Source organism: Myzus persicae, unplaced genomic scaffold (assembly GCF_001856785.1).
Source record: "Myzus persicae strain clone G006 unplaced genomic scaffold, MPER_G0061.0, whole genome shotgun sequence".
In the NCBI taxonomy this organism is placed as follows: domain Eukaryota; kingdom Metazoa; phylum Arthropoda; class Insecta; order Hemiptera; family Aphididae; genus Myzus; species Myzus persicae.
This window is the reverse complement of record NW_019102905.1, coordinates 274466-291609: the sequence shown is the minus strand read 5'-3', so window position 1 is coordinate 291609 and position 17144 is coordinate 274466. Positions and strand designations below refer to the sequence as shown.

Genomic DNA, 17144 nt, shown 5'->3' with positions numbered 1-17144 from the left:
CATTTTTTAATTTGACTTTAATTTTGTGATATATTTTGGTGTGTTTAATAAAATCATTAGATGGTCAGACTGATTTGTGATTATCAATATTTGATTATAATGTATTACAAATTACAATATATTTTACGATGTTGAGAACATATATATTATAAGATAGATGATTGTTATTTAATTTATATAATATGCGATGTAAGCAATATCCTATAACATTTTACACTTAATATTTTTAAAAGTAGAGTTGTTCACTTTACTTTCTTCTATAGTTTTAAATTGATTTATTTTTTATTCAAATGAAATATTTCAAAGAAATACAGTTCATGCAATTTTAGAACCTTTAATTCATATAATAGTATTTTTGTATAATATTATAGATCTTATATATATATATACGTGGAAGAGAGTTACTAATACATAGCAATTGGGCCATTATATTCCGTAGAGTATGCAGTGCTACAAATTTAATTTTAGGTTGGAGTCCGTCTAATACAGTAATCGTTGAAATAATTTTTTAGACTTCTTGAGTCGTTGAATTATTGTTAAGTGATGACTGGTTCTGTGCAGTGTGACATATCTTGAACGTTTAATAAATGCATAATAATATAATCTTGACGATTTGGTGCATCATCACGCGACACCCATCCATCGAGAACTGTTCCATTGTTCCAATATCATAAGGCGTGTCGCATGGGGATGAGCTGAAACCTGATTATAGTAAGCATTGCTTGAAATTGTTTGTGCTTGCATATTATAATAAATTATATTTAGGATAATTAGGTGATTATGAATTTTAGAACTATAAATTTATAAACACGAAGTATTATTGTAGATTACCTTTCGTTCAATTATATAACATGTTAAAACACTAAGTACTAACAGCTATAAACTATAATAGTATAGGTATATAAGCTTTTAATCGTTGAAAAACTTATAGGTGTTGACAATAGGTAAATAAAAAGAAACACACATATAAGTACACAAATTATCTTAATGTAATTTCGAAAGATGACATTATTTTTTTTGGCACAAATAAGGCTTGGTATCCTTAATAACTAATTTTAACTACAATTTAAAAACTATGTCATCAATTTAACGAAACATCATTAATTTGCTAAAGACATCAAAACAAATTAAATAAAAATATAAAAAGAGGTATTGTCGTTTCATTATGATTGATCCTTAATGAGGTAATCACAAGAAAAGAGAATATCTCATAACAAATGAATTACAGCATCAATATTTTTAAGCATACAAAAATTAATAATAGTATACAATTAAGCTAATAACAAAATTACCTATTTATATGGCATTGTGTATCATTAATATTATTTAGAGTAACATAATATTATAGACTAATATTAATATTGTTTTAGGACATTATAATATAATATCATTATACAGTAATAAATTAAAAGTACAGAGTTTTGGAAGCTGTACAAATATAGGTATAACATAAGATGATTATCTGAAACATTTATTTTTAATATTATATATATACATATAATATATAATATTCCTGTGTGTATAAAATTAAAGTTTAACAAATTCTTGAGATAATCAATTTTTTGAAATTGAAACGTATCCTTTTTCATGGAATACTCACATCACTGTTAATAATAATATATATGGCATGATAAGGTAATTATAGATCAATTCCGTCATAGGGAGTCAAAATTCGATGTGTCACTTCCCTGCAATAAAACAATAATTTTAAAATGATAAAAAAGTTTAATGATTTTCTCTTTAATTACTCTATTGTCTGGCTTATAAAGTTTCGACTGAGGCATTAGATATGTGGAGCCCAAATCTCGTTCAACCATCGTATGACCCTCCTAGAAAATACAAATTTTAAACGTGTGCATTTTTTTTAATACTTATAATTGTAACTGTATAATATAAGTTTATTTTTAGCCGATTGGTCTGATCGATGCAGCCAAAATAAAAATTAATTATACTTTTATCGAGTGTAATGTTTTTTTTTTTTTTTAATATACCTAGATATATATTTGTGCATCTAGTCACTCATCCAAAAACGTCGATAGTACCTACCTACGTGATATGTATGCATTTTAGAAATATGAATTATTATTTATTCAATTTAATGTTGAAAAATAATAATTGTAAAATTAAATGTGAAATATGTTCCACCCTTTGTATCACCGAGGTCCACCATACATAATATCTATTAGTTGATACTTTAAATGTATAATGCAATAATTAATCGTATGATAATACTTGAAATTAATTACATAATACTATATAATATGTCACAGGTATCCACTTAGTGGAATCGAAATTTTCATAAAGGAAGCGTCCCCCTGTATTATATTAATATTGGCGCTATTTATGGGAGAAATAAAGTGCGTATTGCAAGTACAAGCGGATAAACAGAACATTTTTAACAGAGGGTATGGAAAAAAAGATTATAGCCTGTGACATCGAGATCGTCACCACGGTAAAATATTAGGTTTGTATTGGAAAAAAAATTTTCAATCGAAATTAACTCATTGCTATTATTATACAAATATACAAAGATAAGAAAAACACTATTATTAATTATTACTATAGAAATCATATAGTGTCGTGACGGGCGATAATCTTTTTTTCGTACTCTGTAAAGAAGTTTTACTTCAATAATTTGTCGACATACCTAACTGCTATTTGTTTTTACTTTTTATAAGCTACTGTCTTTTTAATAGATTTTAAATAGTTACTTTTGACATATTAGTTTAAATGCTGTCTAATGTTGTTTGTAATTTAAAATTTTTTTATAAGAGCCGTGGCTTATTATTTTAATATAAGTTTAATCTAATATTAAGTTTGCTGAATGTTGGAATCCAAGACATTTGATTTGAGGTTCCACTATGAATTAAAATACATTATACTTGAATATCATAGTTAAATTTCTTACGTCATTCGTTTTATGGGAATACTGTGATTTAGATTCATAATGACTCTCTGGATGATAACATCTAGTTGGTGGCTGTATGGTTGTCTCATCGAACGATCTTGCAACAGATACAGTTCTAAAAAATATCGAATTTGTGATTAATTATTAACTAACAATTGTTACTTAGTATTAACTCAATAATCATAAATACTAAAAATATTCATTGTGTGAATATTTTTGTAAGTTCAAGTACCTGGCGGCTGCTGTTCTGCCAGTATTAAAATCTGGTTTGTTATCTTCCCGGCATGTATATGCTTCGTCTAGCTCTTTAGTTTTTACAACTGTAGCGGAAACTTCGAACCCAGCAGACACTAGTGCACCTGTGATGAATAATATTTGTCAATACTATGTTTGTTTTTCAAACCTAGCTAATACTATCATTACCTGTTGATGGTTTTTTGGGAGCAGCATGTTTTTTACGTTGAGGTGGTTGAATTTCTACAGATCTCTGTGTTGAATCACTTGGTTTTCGGCTACTGCATCTTGATCCCTATATAACGTAGAACATGCATACATTATAGTCGTATTTCAATCATTAAATAGGTGCAAATTTGTATCCAGTTACTTTTGTTGGCGTTTGTCGGGAGTCCATATATGACATGGCTTTTTGTTCCGGACCAAAAGTTGACATAGTCAATATGGATGGTGGTGCTTGTTGAGGAGCTGGTCGGTATTTAGCTCTTGGGATCATTACAGTAAGACTTCTATCTCGTTGTTCTAATCCACTTCGCATAGTGCTGCCCCCGTGACTAGATGGAGAAGGAGGTTTCATTTGGGAATGGACGTGAGCGTGAGTTTGTCTCTGCATGTTTATAACCTATTCATATAGCCATAATGATTTAATGTGTTCCATATTAATTTATATGACACTTACTTGTTTAACATATGGAGGAGGTGTATGGTCAATGCTTGTTTCACTACCTGTATCGACACTGATCATTGCTCTTTTGTCACCTCTTGTCGTGGCTATCATATTTTTATAACGTCTAAAGCCTATTACTGGACGCTGAGGTTGGTATAAGCCCACGACAGACTCTCTGGATTGCTTTTTACAACAAGCCATTAACAGACATGCAATAAGAAGCGATAATAACATCACTCCAATGGCAATCAGTCCCAATAATAAAACTGAAAATATCATGATATTGAAGAATATTATTAACTAATAAAAAATAATTAGTCAGATAATTTAACAATTTACCTTTTAAGTTAAACTGACAGTGTTTACCAGCATACCATTGAAAACATTCACAAATCGTTTCATCTTGATTGCTTAAATAGCATGTTCCATGATAGTTACATAAGTCACATCCAATAAGTTCAGCTAATGAACAAATTATAAAATAGTTTAAGTCAATGCGTTTATTAAAAAGTATAAAAAAAAACTTACATGAACAAACTCTGCCAGGAAATTGAGTGTTATGTGAAAGGTCAGAAAATCCATCTTTGCAGCTACATGTATACGTCCCATGTAAATTAAAACATTGTGCATTATCTGAACAGTCGTGGAATTTTGAATCACTACATTCATTAAAGTCTAAACATAAAACATTTTAAGTTTTTGTTATAAAATTAGTATAAATTATTTATAATTGTTTACCCTCTGCTGATAATTGTTGTAACTGGTCTCGTGCAACAAATATGTCAGTTCCTCCTAAACTATAGTTTGTGGCTCTGAGTGATTTTTTTGTTGCTTCCCACAATTTAATGTCTTCTGCATTTTCAGATAGCTTAAAAAATATATATTTTAACAATTTAAAAAATAGTTAATTAATCAAAAATAATATTATTATAAATGAAATATTACTTGTATTATATATGATACGACTGCTTTATCACTTTTTCCATCAGGTTCAAAACCTCCAACTATAACACCATGATAAATATCTCTTAGATCTGACTGCATTGACATACGATTTAATCCTTCTTTAGTGGCTTCGGTCAGTTTTTGATATTGATTTGAACTAGGGTCATCTAATTGTGTGGAATATTTAATGGGCTCTTTACGGAATTTGTCCAATACTAACTTCATAGTATACGTATAAGTAGCTAGAACACATATTATAGATGCAATTTAATAAATGTGAAAAATATTATGATCATAGAACATATTTTTATCTTAAGACAAATTACTTACGTTTACAAGGTCTGTCCATAAACATTCTTGCAAAACCTGGTCTACACACGCATCGCATTATATTTTCTACTCTCTGACAGATTTCATTTTTAGACGCTTTGCATTCAGGTCGACATTCTGTGTCTGATGAGTGAGTTAGAATGCCACTTAGTAATACATCACTCGGTCCTATTTCATTTGTTTCATCAGGAACTTGTATTTCGGGTGGTATTCCACTGTTTCCTCCTTTTTTATCGGTCATAACTACTAATAATGTTTCATTTTCATCTGGGGGTATACTAATTGTTTTTGTTTTCGTGCCTTCCACTACTGGCGCTTGAAGAACAGGGTCAGAACGTATTGGTGCGGGAACTGTAGTTGTAACCGTAGACAGGACTTGCGTAGGTTTCAACAATGTATGAAATTCAGTTACTGTGTCTACTAATGTAGACGTTTGGGTTTTAGTAAGAACTAGTGTATGAGTAGAAGGTTCGAAACCATCACTTTGTAAAACTGTTGTTTCTGTTATAGTTACTGACAATGTTTGGGTATGTGTGACAAACCTCGTTGGAAGTGATGAGCCTTGATGTAATTGCTTGTGAAATTCATCCATGAACGATGGTCTTTCTGGAAGTTGTAAGATTGTAACTTGGGGTCTCATTTGTGATTTTTGCTTGGGCGTTGTAGGATTTTCAACTATATCTACATTAGATTTATCTTCTGGCTTTTCTTCGTTCTTGACAATAACACTTATAACACTATGATAATCAGTTGTCTTACTTGTTGGTTTACTCGGTGTTGTATGCGACTTTATAGTTCCAATAGTAATTGAAGTCAGTGCTGGAGTTTCTGTTGTGGATTGAACTGTTTCTATTTTACTCTCTGTACTTGAAATAGGGCTGTATTCATACCATTTAGTTGTATCTTGAGTGACAACGGTAGGTATTACCTGTGTTACAGGATCACTAAAAATAACCGTATTTTCTTTAGTTTTTTCTTGTAATTGTGATTTTATACTCGAACCTTGGCTGAAAACTTTACTTTCTGCTTTTATTATTTCAGGTTTTTCTTCTTTATAAGTAGGTCTGTATTCAGGTCTTGGATTTAACGAAACCTCCCACTTTTTAACAGGTTCAATTTTTGCAGTAGTAGACAATGGTTTTAGAATCATTTCTTCTTGATTATTATGTGGAATCGATGGTCTTCTATTCGGAGGCCTTTCAAATTGGTATGGAGGAGTTGTTGACGGTTTTGGTTTTGGACGATAAGGTCTCCTAGACACTTGAGGGTTTTGTGTAAAATTGTCATATTTTAATGAATGTGTAATAACTGGAGGAGGGGATAAGCCTAAAACTTCATTATCACTATTTGGTTTCACTATAGATGGCTGTGGTGTACTTCCTTGGCTGTCCAAATCATTATTATCATGCTTAATTGTCGGCAAAGGTGGTAATTTTTCATCCATATTCATCGCTTGTTGAATGTCATCTCTTGGAGGAAGATTATTTACATGTTTATTTTGTTTCATTGTGTTATTCGCCATTTGTTCATGAGAGTGTTGAATGTTGTACTGTAAATCTGGACGATTTTCATTCGGTACAACAAAATTTCCGGGCCTTAATTCTGTTGGTTCTTTGTTATTTACAGGTTGTCCGATCGATAAAGTTTGTTCTTCACCTTTAAAATTACCGACAATAGGTTTTCCAGTAATTATTGGGGTTCTATCTTCATCTGACTCACTGCTGTGTACTCCAAATGGTAATTCTCCGGGTCTCAAAGGCGTTTTTTTAGATTCTTGAGTTACTTCACCATCTTCGAATTGTAATAAATCATCTTCGACTGATAATTCAGCATCAGGTCGCCTTACAAATGAGTTAACTTGTAAGATTGTTGGGGGTGTTAGGTATTGATTGCTTGAGTTTTGTGGTTTTAAAACATGTACAGGTCTTGTTTTAACTTCTCCTGTTTCGTTATCATATAATACTACATGATGTGATTCTGAATCACCCACAGTAATACCAGCTGGAGAAACTGGGATATCAAAGTGCATTGCATTTGCTGGTATTTTTGATTCAACATTATTCGTTGGGTTTAAAGTACCATAAATTTCTAATCCCACGAAACCTGGATTAACATGATTTTCAGGGTATGGCTGCGGGTCATTAAAAATTTCTCCTTTTGGACCATGACCAACTGCTGGTTGATCACTGTATATTAATGCAGTTTGGCTACCATGTGGAATCACAACCTGAGCAACTTGAGATGGTTGTATATTTACTAATAATGGATCAACAGCAGATTGCTCCAAAAAGGATGGTTGATTTGATGTAATTATATGCTGGTTTCCATAATTAACTTGAGGTTGAATATCTGGGTTTTTCAAGACCAATGGTTGAACATCAGTTACGAACTTTGTTGGCCAAGGATCTGGCTTCCTTAGTGGTATAATATTAACTTCTGATTTAATTGGTGCATTAGTTAGCTGATATTGAGCTTGTACTCTGTTTTCTTGATATCGAATAGGTTGAGTATTTTTTCTATCAGTATGTGGTAATGAATGTTTTATATGCTCTCTCGCGATATTATTAGGAACTGAAATTTTATCTTTGAACTGTAAGGGGGGAGGAGGTGGTGGTCTCATACCAAAAGGTATTTCTTCTTTTTTTAAATTTTCCATTGGTGGTCTTGGACCTAAAACTGAAGGTTTACCAATAATTACATCGCTATTTGTCGTTATTACTTCACCAGGACTTATAGGAATTCCTCCTGATAATAAAGACGCCTCTACAGGTGGTCTTGCTGGTCCAACATGTGGGTGTCTTTGATCAGTGTCTGGATATTGTTGGCTTTCTGATCCATCAGAATCTGCTAGTCCACCTACTGGTATATAAATTGGAGCCCGGCTTGTTGTTTCTGGTTTCACTGGTTTTGGTGTTGATTTTTGTAGCACATGAACATTTTTAGTTTTTTGGTCATTTTTCAAATTATTTTGAATAATACCAGCAACAGCGCTGATAACCGGCTTAAGAGCTGTTAAGCTACTTCCTATTGTTCCAAAATCAATTAGTCCTCCAACATTAGTGTTATCTGGCTTAACAGGTATTGGATTTATAGGAATTTTTTGTTCCGACTTTGGTGGAGTGTTTTTTTTTGGTGGCTTTTGAATTTCAGTTTTTTGTGAAACTTTACTAACACTTGATGGTTTAATTGTTTCTTTAAGTTTTTCATTTGGTTTATAAGTGTTTTCATTAATAATCGGTTTTTGAGTTTCTTGAGTTTGAATATCATGAGTTGGGCTTATTTCACTTTGCATAGTTGGCAATAAATCATTCATAGCAGTGAATTCTATTCGTTGACCATTATCTAAAGTGGCAGTAGCAGTTATAGGTATTTTTTCATTTTGTACTGAAGAGCTTATTGAAGATAAATAATTTGCATTAAATATTGAAGTATTTAATGATTCAGTTACTATATTCTGAACAATTTTAGTTCTGGATTTAACTTGAGTAATTGATGGATTTTTACCGTCATTATTTTTCAATAATGTTGTAAAATAAGTAAAAGTTGTTAGATAGGTTTTAGTTGCATACAAATGAAATGGTAATTTATCAACAGTAGGCGTTGGCTGTATTTCTTCAATTTTAGTTGGTATTAGATACTTTTCCGTAACTATATCAGATGATACAGAAATATCTGATTTTACAATAGTGTGATCTCCATCTTGAATTGTATTAAAATATGTGTAAGTAACATAATACGTTTTAGTTACATCCGTTATCGTACTTTCTTCGTTTAATTTGGATGTATCCATTGTTGGCGTATTGTCTGTTTGGGTTATTATCACTTGTGTTAATATATCTTCTGTACTTACGACAGTATAATCAGGCCCATCGCTCAAAGTTTTGGTGAACGAAACTAAAAAAAAAACAAAATATTATTATTATTGTCATACAAATGCAAATATTTAATTATTCTTACCTGTGTTAAGGTAGGTGTTAGTGTTATGATAGGCAGGTTCAGATGGCTGTAAAGGAGTGAGAAACTCATGAGGAGCTGTCACTGTGTTAGCCACAGTTTTTTGACTTGTCATTACTAGTGGAATATCACCATCAACAATAGTATTTAAATATGTATATGTTGTGTGATAAATGCCTGTTTCTAAACTCGGACTAGCTGTTAATGTAACTTGACTAAGAGTTGAAGTAGGAGTAATTTTATTCACTTCATCGGTTACAACGTTAGATACAACCTTTTCTCGACTGGATACTACAGTAGCTTCTCCGTCCAGAAATGTAGTTAAATATGTATATGTAGTAAGATATGTCTTGGTAACAAATTGGTTATTCATGCTCTAAAATAAAATTTACTTAATGAAATAAAACACTGCAGTATGTTAAAATATTATTTGGAAACAAACTTGTTTGATAGGGTGGGGTAGCATCATAAGCATGTGATCAGTTAATGTGCTCGGAGCAAGTGTTATGGGTTTAGCTTGCGATGTAGGTAATACTCTTAGTACATTGGCTTGGCCTGGATATGTACTTTTATCTCCGGCAACGATTACTTCAACACCATTACTCATTTTTTTTGTAGCAAAATTAAAGCGCCTTTCGTCAAATGCCCTTTGTTCATCAACTGTAAAATGAAAAATAAAGCATTAAATCAAATTCATCTCAAGGATTATTATAAAATAACATCTTACCTTTGGTGTCAATATTATATTCTTGTGGAATTTTTGATAAAGTAAAAGAAGAATTTTCCCTATCACCAACATTATACAAAATGCTTTGGGTTAAGTTTTTGTTCGGTTTTTTTGGAAAATCAAACAGAAATACGTCCTTAGTGGGTAGAAAATTAGGCGTGTTTCTTTTTGTTCGATTTTGTGAACTCCAGATTTTGGATTTTACGACTTCCCGCTGAACTGGAGTATCAGCGGAGCCTTTCAATAAAAAATGACCGGTAGTTTCTTGATTTTGCTGAGAAGATGACTCAACAAGTACTGCGTTTACTTTCGTAGCTCTGTTTTCAATTTTTACATTTTTACTCACGTCACCTAATATACTCTCTAAGCTTTGAGTTTCTTCTTCGTTATATTTTTGGATTTGATCATCGTCAGTAGATGATAAAAGAATATCATCATATTCAGTCGCCATTAAATCCATTACTGATGAAGGCTCTACTTCACGTTTTCGAACGGTTGCTGTTTCATCATAATTTACAGTAGATAACACAGTACTAAATTCTCCCGGTCTTTTACCAGATACATATAATGTCACAACACTTGCTTCCGCGGGATGTATAGCGGGGTCTGGTGGTTTTTTGGTAACAATTTTTTTTTTCGATGGTTTAGTTTCATCTTTTGATGAGGAATCTTCATACTTTGGAGTTGGTTCAATTAACTCTTGAAGAAGTTCCTCTTGTGTAGAATCAATACTGCCAATTAAAGTATTTGCAGTAGTGACTTGTCCTAGTAATTGAGCTTGAAGTAAAGCAGGTAATAATAATGTATTTAGTTGATTATTGGTTTGATGGACCGTAGGAGTAGTAACTATTGTTTCAGTAATATATTCAGTTGCCGTTATAACATTTGTAGAACTGTCAATCACTGTTGTAGATATGACTTTTCCTCTAAAAGTTATTGGCAATACTGTTGATGTGGAGTGAGTAACTGTAGTCACATAAGTTGTGCTTTTCGTCTTAAACTCAGTTGTGGGTAACTGAGGTGTAGCCATAGCTGAATTTAAAGCTAATAATGGATTTACTGTTTGCTGAATTCCTAAGTTACCTAATAGTAGTTGTGACAACAATAAATTGGCTAATGGTGCATTAGCTAATTGTTGTGGCTGAATCGTGTTTACTTCCGGTTTAACTTCATATATAGTACTCGGAATTATATGAGAATAAGATGTTTTTCTTCCTCTTATATAAGTGGGAGTAAACGTTATACTACTTGTTGGTTGTTCATAAATAACAAATTTAGTTATTTCGGTAGCTCCATTTGGTAATGTTTCAGTAACTTCCCTAACAAGTTGAATTGTTGGATAACCATTTTTACCCGCTACAGTACTATATTGATGCGGTCCAAGTATCTCAATGCTGGGTTTAGCCGTCAACACTTGTTTGTATTCTGTATTTTTTCCAATAACTATAGGTATTGTTAATTCTGTTGGTATCTTATGTGTAACTGTGATTGAACCATCAAAAATAGTTTGAGTATTAGAAAATGTGTTTGCATCTTCTCTGAATCTCGTTCGTGTGTTTTGTCTACGAGCTGAAGGTGTATAACGACGGTTGTTTCGGACTGGTTCTGGTGTTGTAGTTGGATATCTTAATCTAGATAATCTTTTGGACGTAGTTGTTTCTTGTGGTACAGGTGGTCGCGTTCTTCTGAAATTCGATGACCTTGATGTAGTTGCTGGAGCCATTGTTGTTGGAGTCTTTTCTCGTAAAGTAAACTGTGATCTTCCAACATTAGAAGAAGATGTGGTAGGCGTTAATCTTTGTTGTTGTTGCTGTTGTTGTTGCCTAGATCGACTTGGCTGTCTTCTTGTTGGAGGAGGTGTTCTTATTGGTGCGGGAGTTTCTTGTTCCACATATTCATCTTCATAATAATAATCAACAGCTGTATTTTTAGCTGGTTGTCTACTTCTATAACTTCTGCTATTGTCATTTTTGTTTCCAAACTCTACTTGTCTTTTTGTTCTACTTCTTCTACTATTAAAGGGCCTGATTTGAACTTGGTTATTATTAAAAGTTCGACTTCCCCTTGATGGTCGCTCAGTTTCTGATACTGCATTTGACTGTGTTTCAACTTGTGTTACAGCACTATCTATATTATCGTCAAAATCGTCGACAGTTTTTTCTTCTTGCTGTAGTTTTTCTTCGTCGAGATTTGATTCACTTGTTACTTCTGGCTCTTGTTCCTTTTTACCGAATCCTCTAGATGGGAATAATCCATTAACTGGCTTAGGCCGATTACGTGTAATTAATGGACTTGGTGTTTTTGGTCTTTGAGGTCTAGGTGTAGTAGTAGTTGTACTTGTCGTTGTTCTTACTGTTGTTCTTGCCAGATTTCGTCGTGGTGGTTGTGTTGTTATAGAAGTTTTTTGTAACGGAGGTCGTCGAAGTTTCAGCAATGGATTATTTCCTCTTCTTGATGACTCTGTTGATGTTGTTGAAGGCACAGTAATACTTTCATCTTCCTCGTTATTAGAAACTAACAAAGTTTCATCAGGTACCAATGATGTGCTTACTTCGTTGTTATCTGGCACTTCTTCCGTACTTGTTGTTAAAGTACTTGAAAATCGATTAAAATTAGATGATACTGTTGGTCGTATTCTAAACCGTGATGGTGTTGAGGAGGTTCTTGTTATTGATTCTGGTAGTTTTGAACTTGTTTGTCGTTGACTCAAACTGCTTCTTCGAGCACCACCAAAACTAGACGCAGAAGCTGTTGCGGATATTTTCAAAGTCGATGAAGGTGTTCTACTTTTAAAACTAACTGAGGCAGACACTATTGGTGTATTAGCACTCTTAGACCTAGAATATTTTCGACTATTAGATGGTGATGGTGTTATTTCAGATACTTGTGATGTACTAGATTTTCTGACACCAGAAAATCGATTTCTGCTGGACGGTCCTAAACCCTTTTCATTTGTTTTCAACGCTGGAGTTGCAACTATTGTTGGTGTTATACTCCTATTTATAGTAGCAGCTCCCAAACTATCGGTAGATTTCTTTTTTGGTTGAAAAGTTGGTCTAGGTCTCGATGCAAATGGTCTGATAACGGGGAATGTTTTCTTCTTAGGTGAGTTTTCGTCATCTGTTTCTTCACTTTTTTCTGTTGTAGATCCGTTTTCCCCTTGTGAACTTTCAATTGTTGCAGGTGATGGTGATATTGGAATTTCACTTTGAAAGATTTCATTAAGTTGGGTAGAAGATGCTTTTATTTCTTGAACCGCAGTCGGTTGAACTCCTATTTTAACTTTAGAATCACTTTCAAATTCTTGTGTATATTTTCCATCAATAACTTTTCCAATTACTTTCGTTTCGTAATATGTTGTACTTATATCCTTAACACTTGTACCTTCAATTAAACTTATTAAACCAGTACGATATGTTTTAGTACCTAGAATTGTTGTCGAAGGTTCACCAATTTTTTTTTTGTCATTAACCTTGATTGACGATGTACTTTCAATAACTTGAGCATAAAGTTGATCAATATAAGTACCAAGTGCTTTTGTTGTATAAAATGTAGTACTTACTCCGTCGGCATCAATGATTTTACCTTCATTTAATGCCACAACCCCAGTACTTTTACCAGTAGGTTTTACATCGCTTGGTGATGTGTTTTTAATAATATTTGACTTACTTTCAAGTATTTGAACATATAACCCATCAATGTAAGTACCATAAACATCTGTGGAGAATAAAGTAGTTTCTCCGTTATTAACTTTAAGTGTTGTAATTGATGACAATGATCCTGTTGGTTTTAAAACTGTAATTGGTATACTCTTATTTAATGGTTTCCCTGGCATGGTTTTAATAACACTACCTTCACTTTCAGAATCATCGTTATTCATATTCTCTTCGGATTTTGTTGTATTTAATACATTAGTTACAGTCTCCAATCTACTATTTACTACTGTCTCGTTATCAAGATAAGACGTTGTAAAATAAGTAAATGTAGTGAAGAACGTTGTAGGTGTGGTTGGATTCAGTGTTTCCACGTCTATTAATTTAGTAGTAGATGAAGGTTTTATTGTGGGTGTTATTAAAATGCTATCAGAAACAGAAGATGATACAATATTAGTTGAAGTATCTTCTCGACTAGTTACTAATGTACTTCCATCTTTATATAGGGTAGTCCAATAGGTGTAAGTTGTGAAAAAAGTTACTGGTAATGTAGTTTCTTCGTTGTTTGAAGTATCTACTTCTGTTGGTTCTACTACCGGAGAAGCAACATTTGTTATAGTTTCAAATCGACTGACAACTTCACTAGAAGAACTCCCTTTATAAATTGTTGTGAAATATGTATATGTCGTGAAACTAGTTTGTAATTGATGTGTTGGAGATGATTCAATATTTTCATTGGTTTCAGAACTTTCCATATCTTCATCTTCGTCAGTTGAAACTTTTCGCTTAATATTATTTGATGAGATAGACTTTGTATCTGTAATCACCGATTCACCAATCACGTCGTTCAAACCTTTTTCATCGGTTATGGCATTGTAATTAGTGCGGTTTCTTGTTATTGTCATATCATATTTATAAGATGGTGTAATTAATGTTTCATTGTTTTGATCTTTCTTTTTATCAATTTCTTCTTTTGCTGTTTCCTCGATTACGGCTTCTGGATCATCCATTGGTTCTGGTGTTGTGTTCGGTACTTTTAATAATGTAGGTTTGATTTTATTTTTCACTACTGTGGGTTGAATGATTTGCGAAAATGGAATATTAGATGGTTTAATAACATTAGTGTATACTTCAATGTGACTTTTAAGGTTAGTCGATCCATCTGATGAAAGTGTTGTAAAGTATGTATATGTTTTTGAAAATGTTTTGACAATATTATCATCTAATGGAGGTGTGGCTAACTCTCTTTTGAAGTCTACAGAGTCTAATGTAGAAGCAAATAAATCATCAACTGGCTTATGCAGAAAAGCAGACGATGGTCTTCCCGAACCGACGCGTGTAGCTAATACTCTTGGATTTCTTGCTGTCTCATGTACCATTGTATTCAGTAAGCTACCTTCTTCTCTGTCAAAAAGGCCAGCTACTGCAGGATCTGTGGCCAAAAAATCTTTTTCTAAAGTGGATGTAATAATATTTGTTACAACTTCTTCTCTACTTAAAACACTAGTAGTTGATTCTTGGAAAAAGGTTGTTAAGTACGTGTAGGTTGTGTATAATGTTTTAAACAACAATTCCACTTCTTCTTCTTCTTCGTCTTGTGGTTTTATAGTTATAGGACTCATTTCAGTTACCATTTCATCGTTAGATTCTTTAATAATCGGTTTTTCTGTTGTTACTTCCTCTTTCATTGGAATAGTTGTTAACTCCGAAATCTCTTTATCTTCAGACTCTTTTTCAGTTGTAATTGTAATCTCCTCTGTTGTAGTGTATTTATTATCGTCTTCTTCAGGAGTAGTTGTAGGAATACTTTCAGTTGTAGTTGAAGGAATACTTTCAGTTGCAGTTGTAGTGGTCGTTGTGATTGTACTCATTGTATTTTCAGTTAAATGGGTAGGTTCTGGTGATAGTACAACCCTTGACTTAACAGATGTAGTTGTTAAACTGTCATCTACAGGTATAAAGAATGTTGTTAAATATGTGTATGTTTTATACAATATGTCTTCGGTAGATAAAGTTGGCGATACCGTTTCTTCTTCTGGTGTAGTGGAAATTTCTTCTTCAGATTCAGTTGTCATTTCATTCATATTTTTTTCTGTTGTCACCTGAGACTCGGTTGTTGTAGGAATTTTGGTCATCGGTATTTCAATTTTGGATGGCTTAGTTGTTTGTGATGGTTTTGATAACAACGTTGATACGGTTTGTTCTAGCTGTGTATATTTACCATTAATATACGTACCGTAAAAGAACGTAGTGAGCCTAGTAGTCTTACTATCGATAACATCCACACCTCCAATTGTTTTCAATAATCCTAATGCTTCTTGTTCATTGTTAAACACTCTTGTTGTTTCTGAAATGCGACGAGATAGCGGTTCTGTTGGTAAGGCTATCGTCTCTTCTGTTGTTGCGATACTAGATTCTAGTATACTACTATATTCGGATTTCTCCGTAGTAAGTTCTAATGTTTTAGTGGACAGTAATGTTACAGATTTGGTTGGATTTATTATATCTTCCGGTCGAAGTGTTGCTTCACCTTTAATGCTTGTTATACCTGTGGCTTCAGGTATAGCTGGAGTTTTGGGCATAAATATTATAACTGTATTGCCAACTGTAGTCATAAAATCTGCAAATCCAAAATACGTGACGGTTTCATATTTCTTTATTTCTACTGGTTTGAGCCCATTTCTAAACAAATTCTTTGATGATCTCAATTTATTTCGAAATGAGTCTTCACGCTTGGTTGTTAGTTCTAATGCTGGCAAATAGTCTTCATCATTATTTTTTACCGTAAAGGTTGGCAATCCATTTTTTGTATTCACCTTTGATGGTTTAATGGAATCAGGAGTAAAATGTTTTCTGATTGATATTTCCTGTCTAACAGATACATTTAATTTGTCAATCGGTTCTGGAGTGGTTGACAATTCAAGTTTTCTTCCTTTAATTAAATTTGTTTCTTCCTCTTTGGTATTTTCAAATACCTGTGGATGTCCAAGGTTATCTAATATTGTTTGCAAGTTAATTTCTGGGGTGTCATGTCGGTTCGTTGGTTTAATATTGTCATAAAATACCCTTGAACCAGTACTGACTATATGTGCATAACGGTCACCAACGGTGGTTCCAATAACGTGGGTTGCATACTCAGTAGTAACACCGTCCTGGACAAATGTTCGTGCCATGGAAGACAATAGTCCAAGTGTCGGGGATGTCTTTTTCTTGCCATTGTCGTCCACCAACAGGACAGTCACATCTAAACCATAGGGGGGTAGCAAAGTTAGAGCGACAGAACAGACAAGAAATTACACATACATCAGTAGGTACATAATATGATATTCATATATACAAAAGTAAAGCAGCAATTATTGGAACGAGTGAATCATATAAATATATATTTATTTGAATTTGAATTATTGTTTTTTAAATTATTTGAAATCAAAGTTAAAAAATAAAGAATTTTAAATTTCTAATTGATCAATACTTACATTGGTATTAATATATTTACTTTTTTCAATTTTTGACGTGATGTTTCCATATTTTTAAAAAATATAAGAATACTTACTTTTTAAATTATATCAATTTATTACATATTTTTATCAAATCAATACGTTTTATAGCATTTGGAACAATATGACATGAAAATATCTAGTTATTTTAGTGAAAATCAAACAAGCTATTATTTATTTAATTTTTGTTTATTTTAACATTTATTTTTTAATTAGGTTATCAATTAAA

At 32.6% G+C, this 17144-nt stretch overlaps 1 protein-coding gene across 1 annotated transcript in view; it reads right to left on the bottom strand.

Annotated features, from left to right (window-relative positions):
- Nucleotides 1-1595: 1595 nt before the first annotated feature.
- The window catches only part of LOC111033359 (mucin-16-like), a 78544-nt gene continuing 62995 nt past the window's right edge, over nucleotides 1596-17144 (bottom strand). The window contains exons 3-17 of the mRNA XM_022314048.1: nucleotides 9766-16662; nucleotides 9481-9698; nucleotides 9042-9414; nucleotides 5085-8978; nucleotides 4755-4996; nucleotides 4548-4677; nucleotides 4338-4484; nucleotides 4149-4271; nucleotides 3822-4075; nucleotides 3513-3764; nucleotides 3332-3437; nucleotides 3141-3267; nucleotides 2909-3023; nucleotides 1749-1829; nucleotides 1596-1688 (exon numbers count right to left, since the gene is read on the bottom strand). Coding sequence (XP_022169740.1) covers nucleotides 1656-1688; nucleotides 1749-1829; nucleotides 2909-3023; nucleotides 3141-3267; nucleotides 3332-3437; nucleotides 3513-3764; nucleotides 3822-4075; nucleotides 4149-4271; nucleotides 4338-4484; nucleotides 4548-4677; nucleotides 4755-4996; nucleotides 5085-8978; nucleotides 9042-9414; nucleotides 9481-9698; nucleotides 9766-16662 — 12992 coding nt within the window. The 3' untranslated portion in view covers nucleotides 1596-1655. The remainder of the gene's footprint in view (nucleotides 1689-1748; nucleotides 1830-2908; nucleotides 3024-3140; nucleotides 3268-3331; nucleotides 3438-3512; nucleotides 3765-3821; nucleotides 4076-4148; nucleotides 4272-4337; nucleotides 4485-4547; nucleotides 4678-4754; nucleotides 4997-5084; nucleotides 8979-9041; nucleotides 9415-9480; nucleotides 9699-9765; nucleotides 16663-17144) is intronic.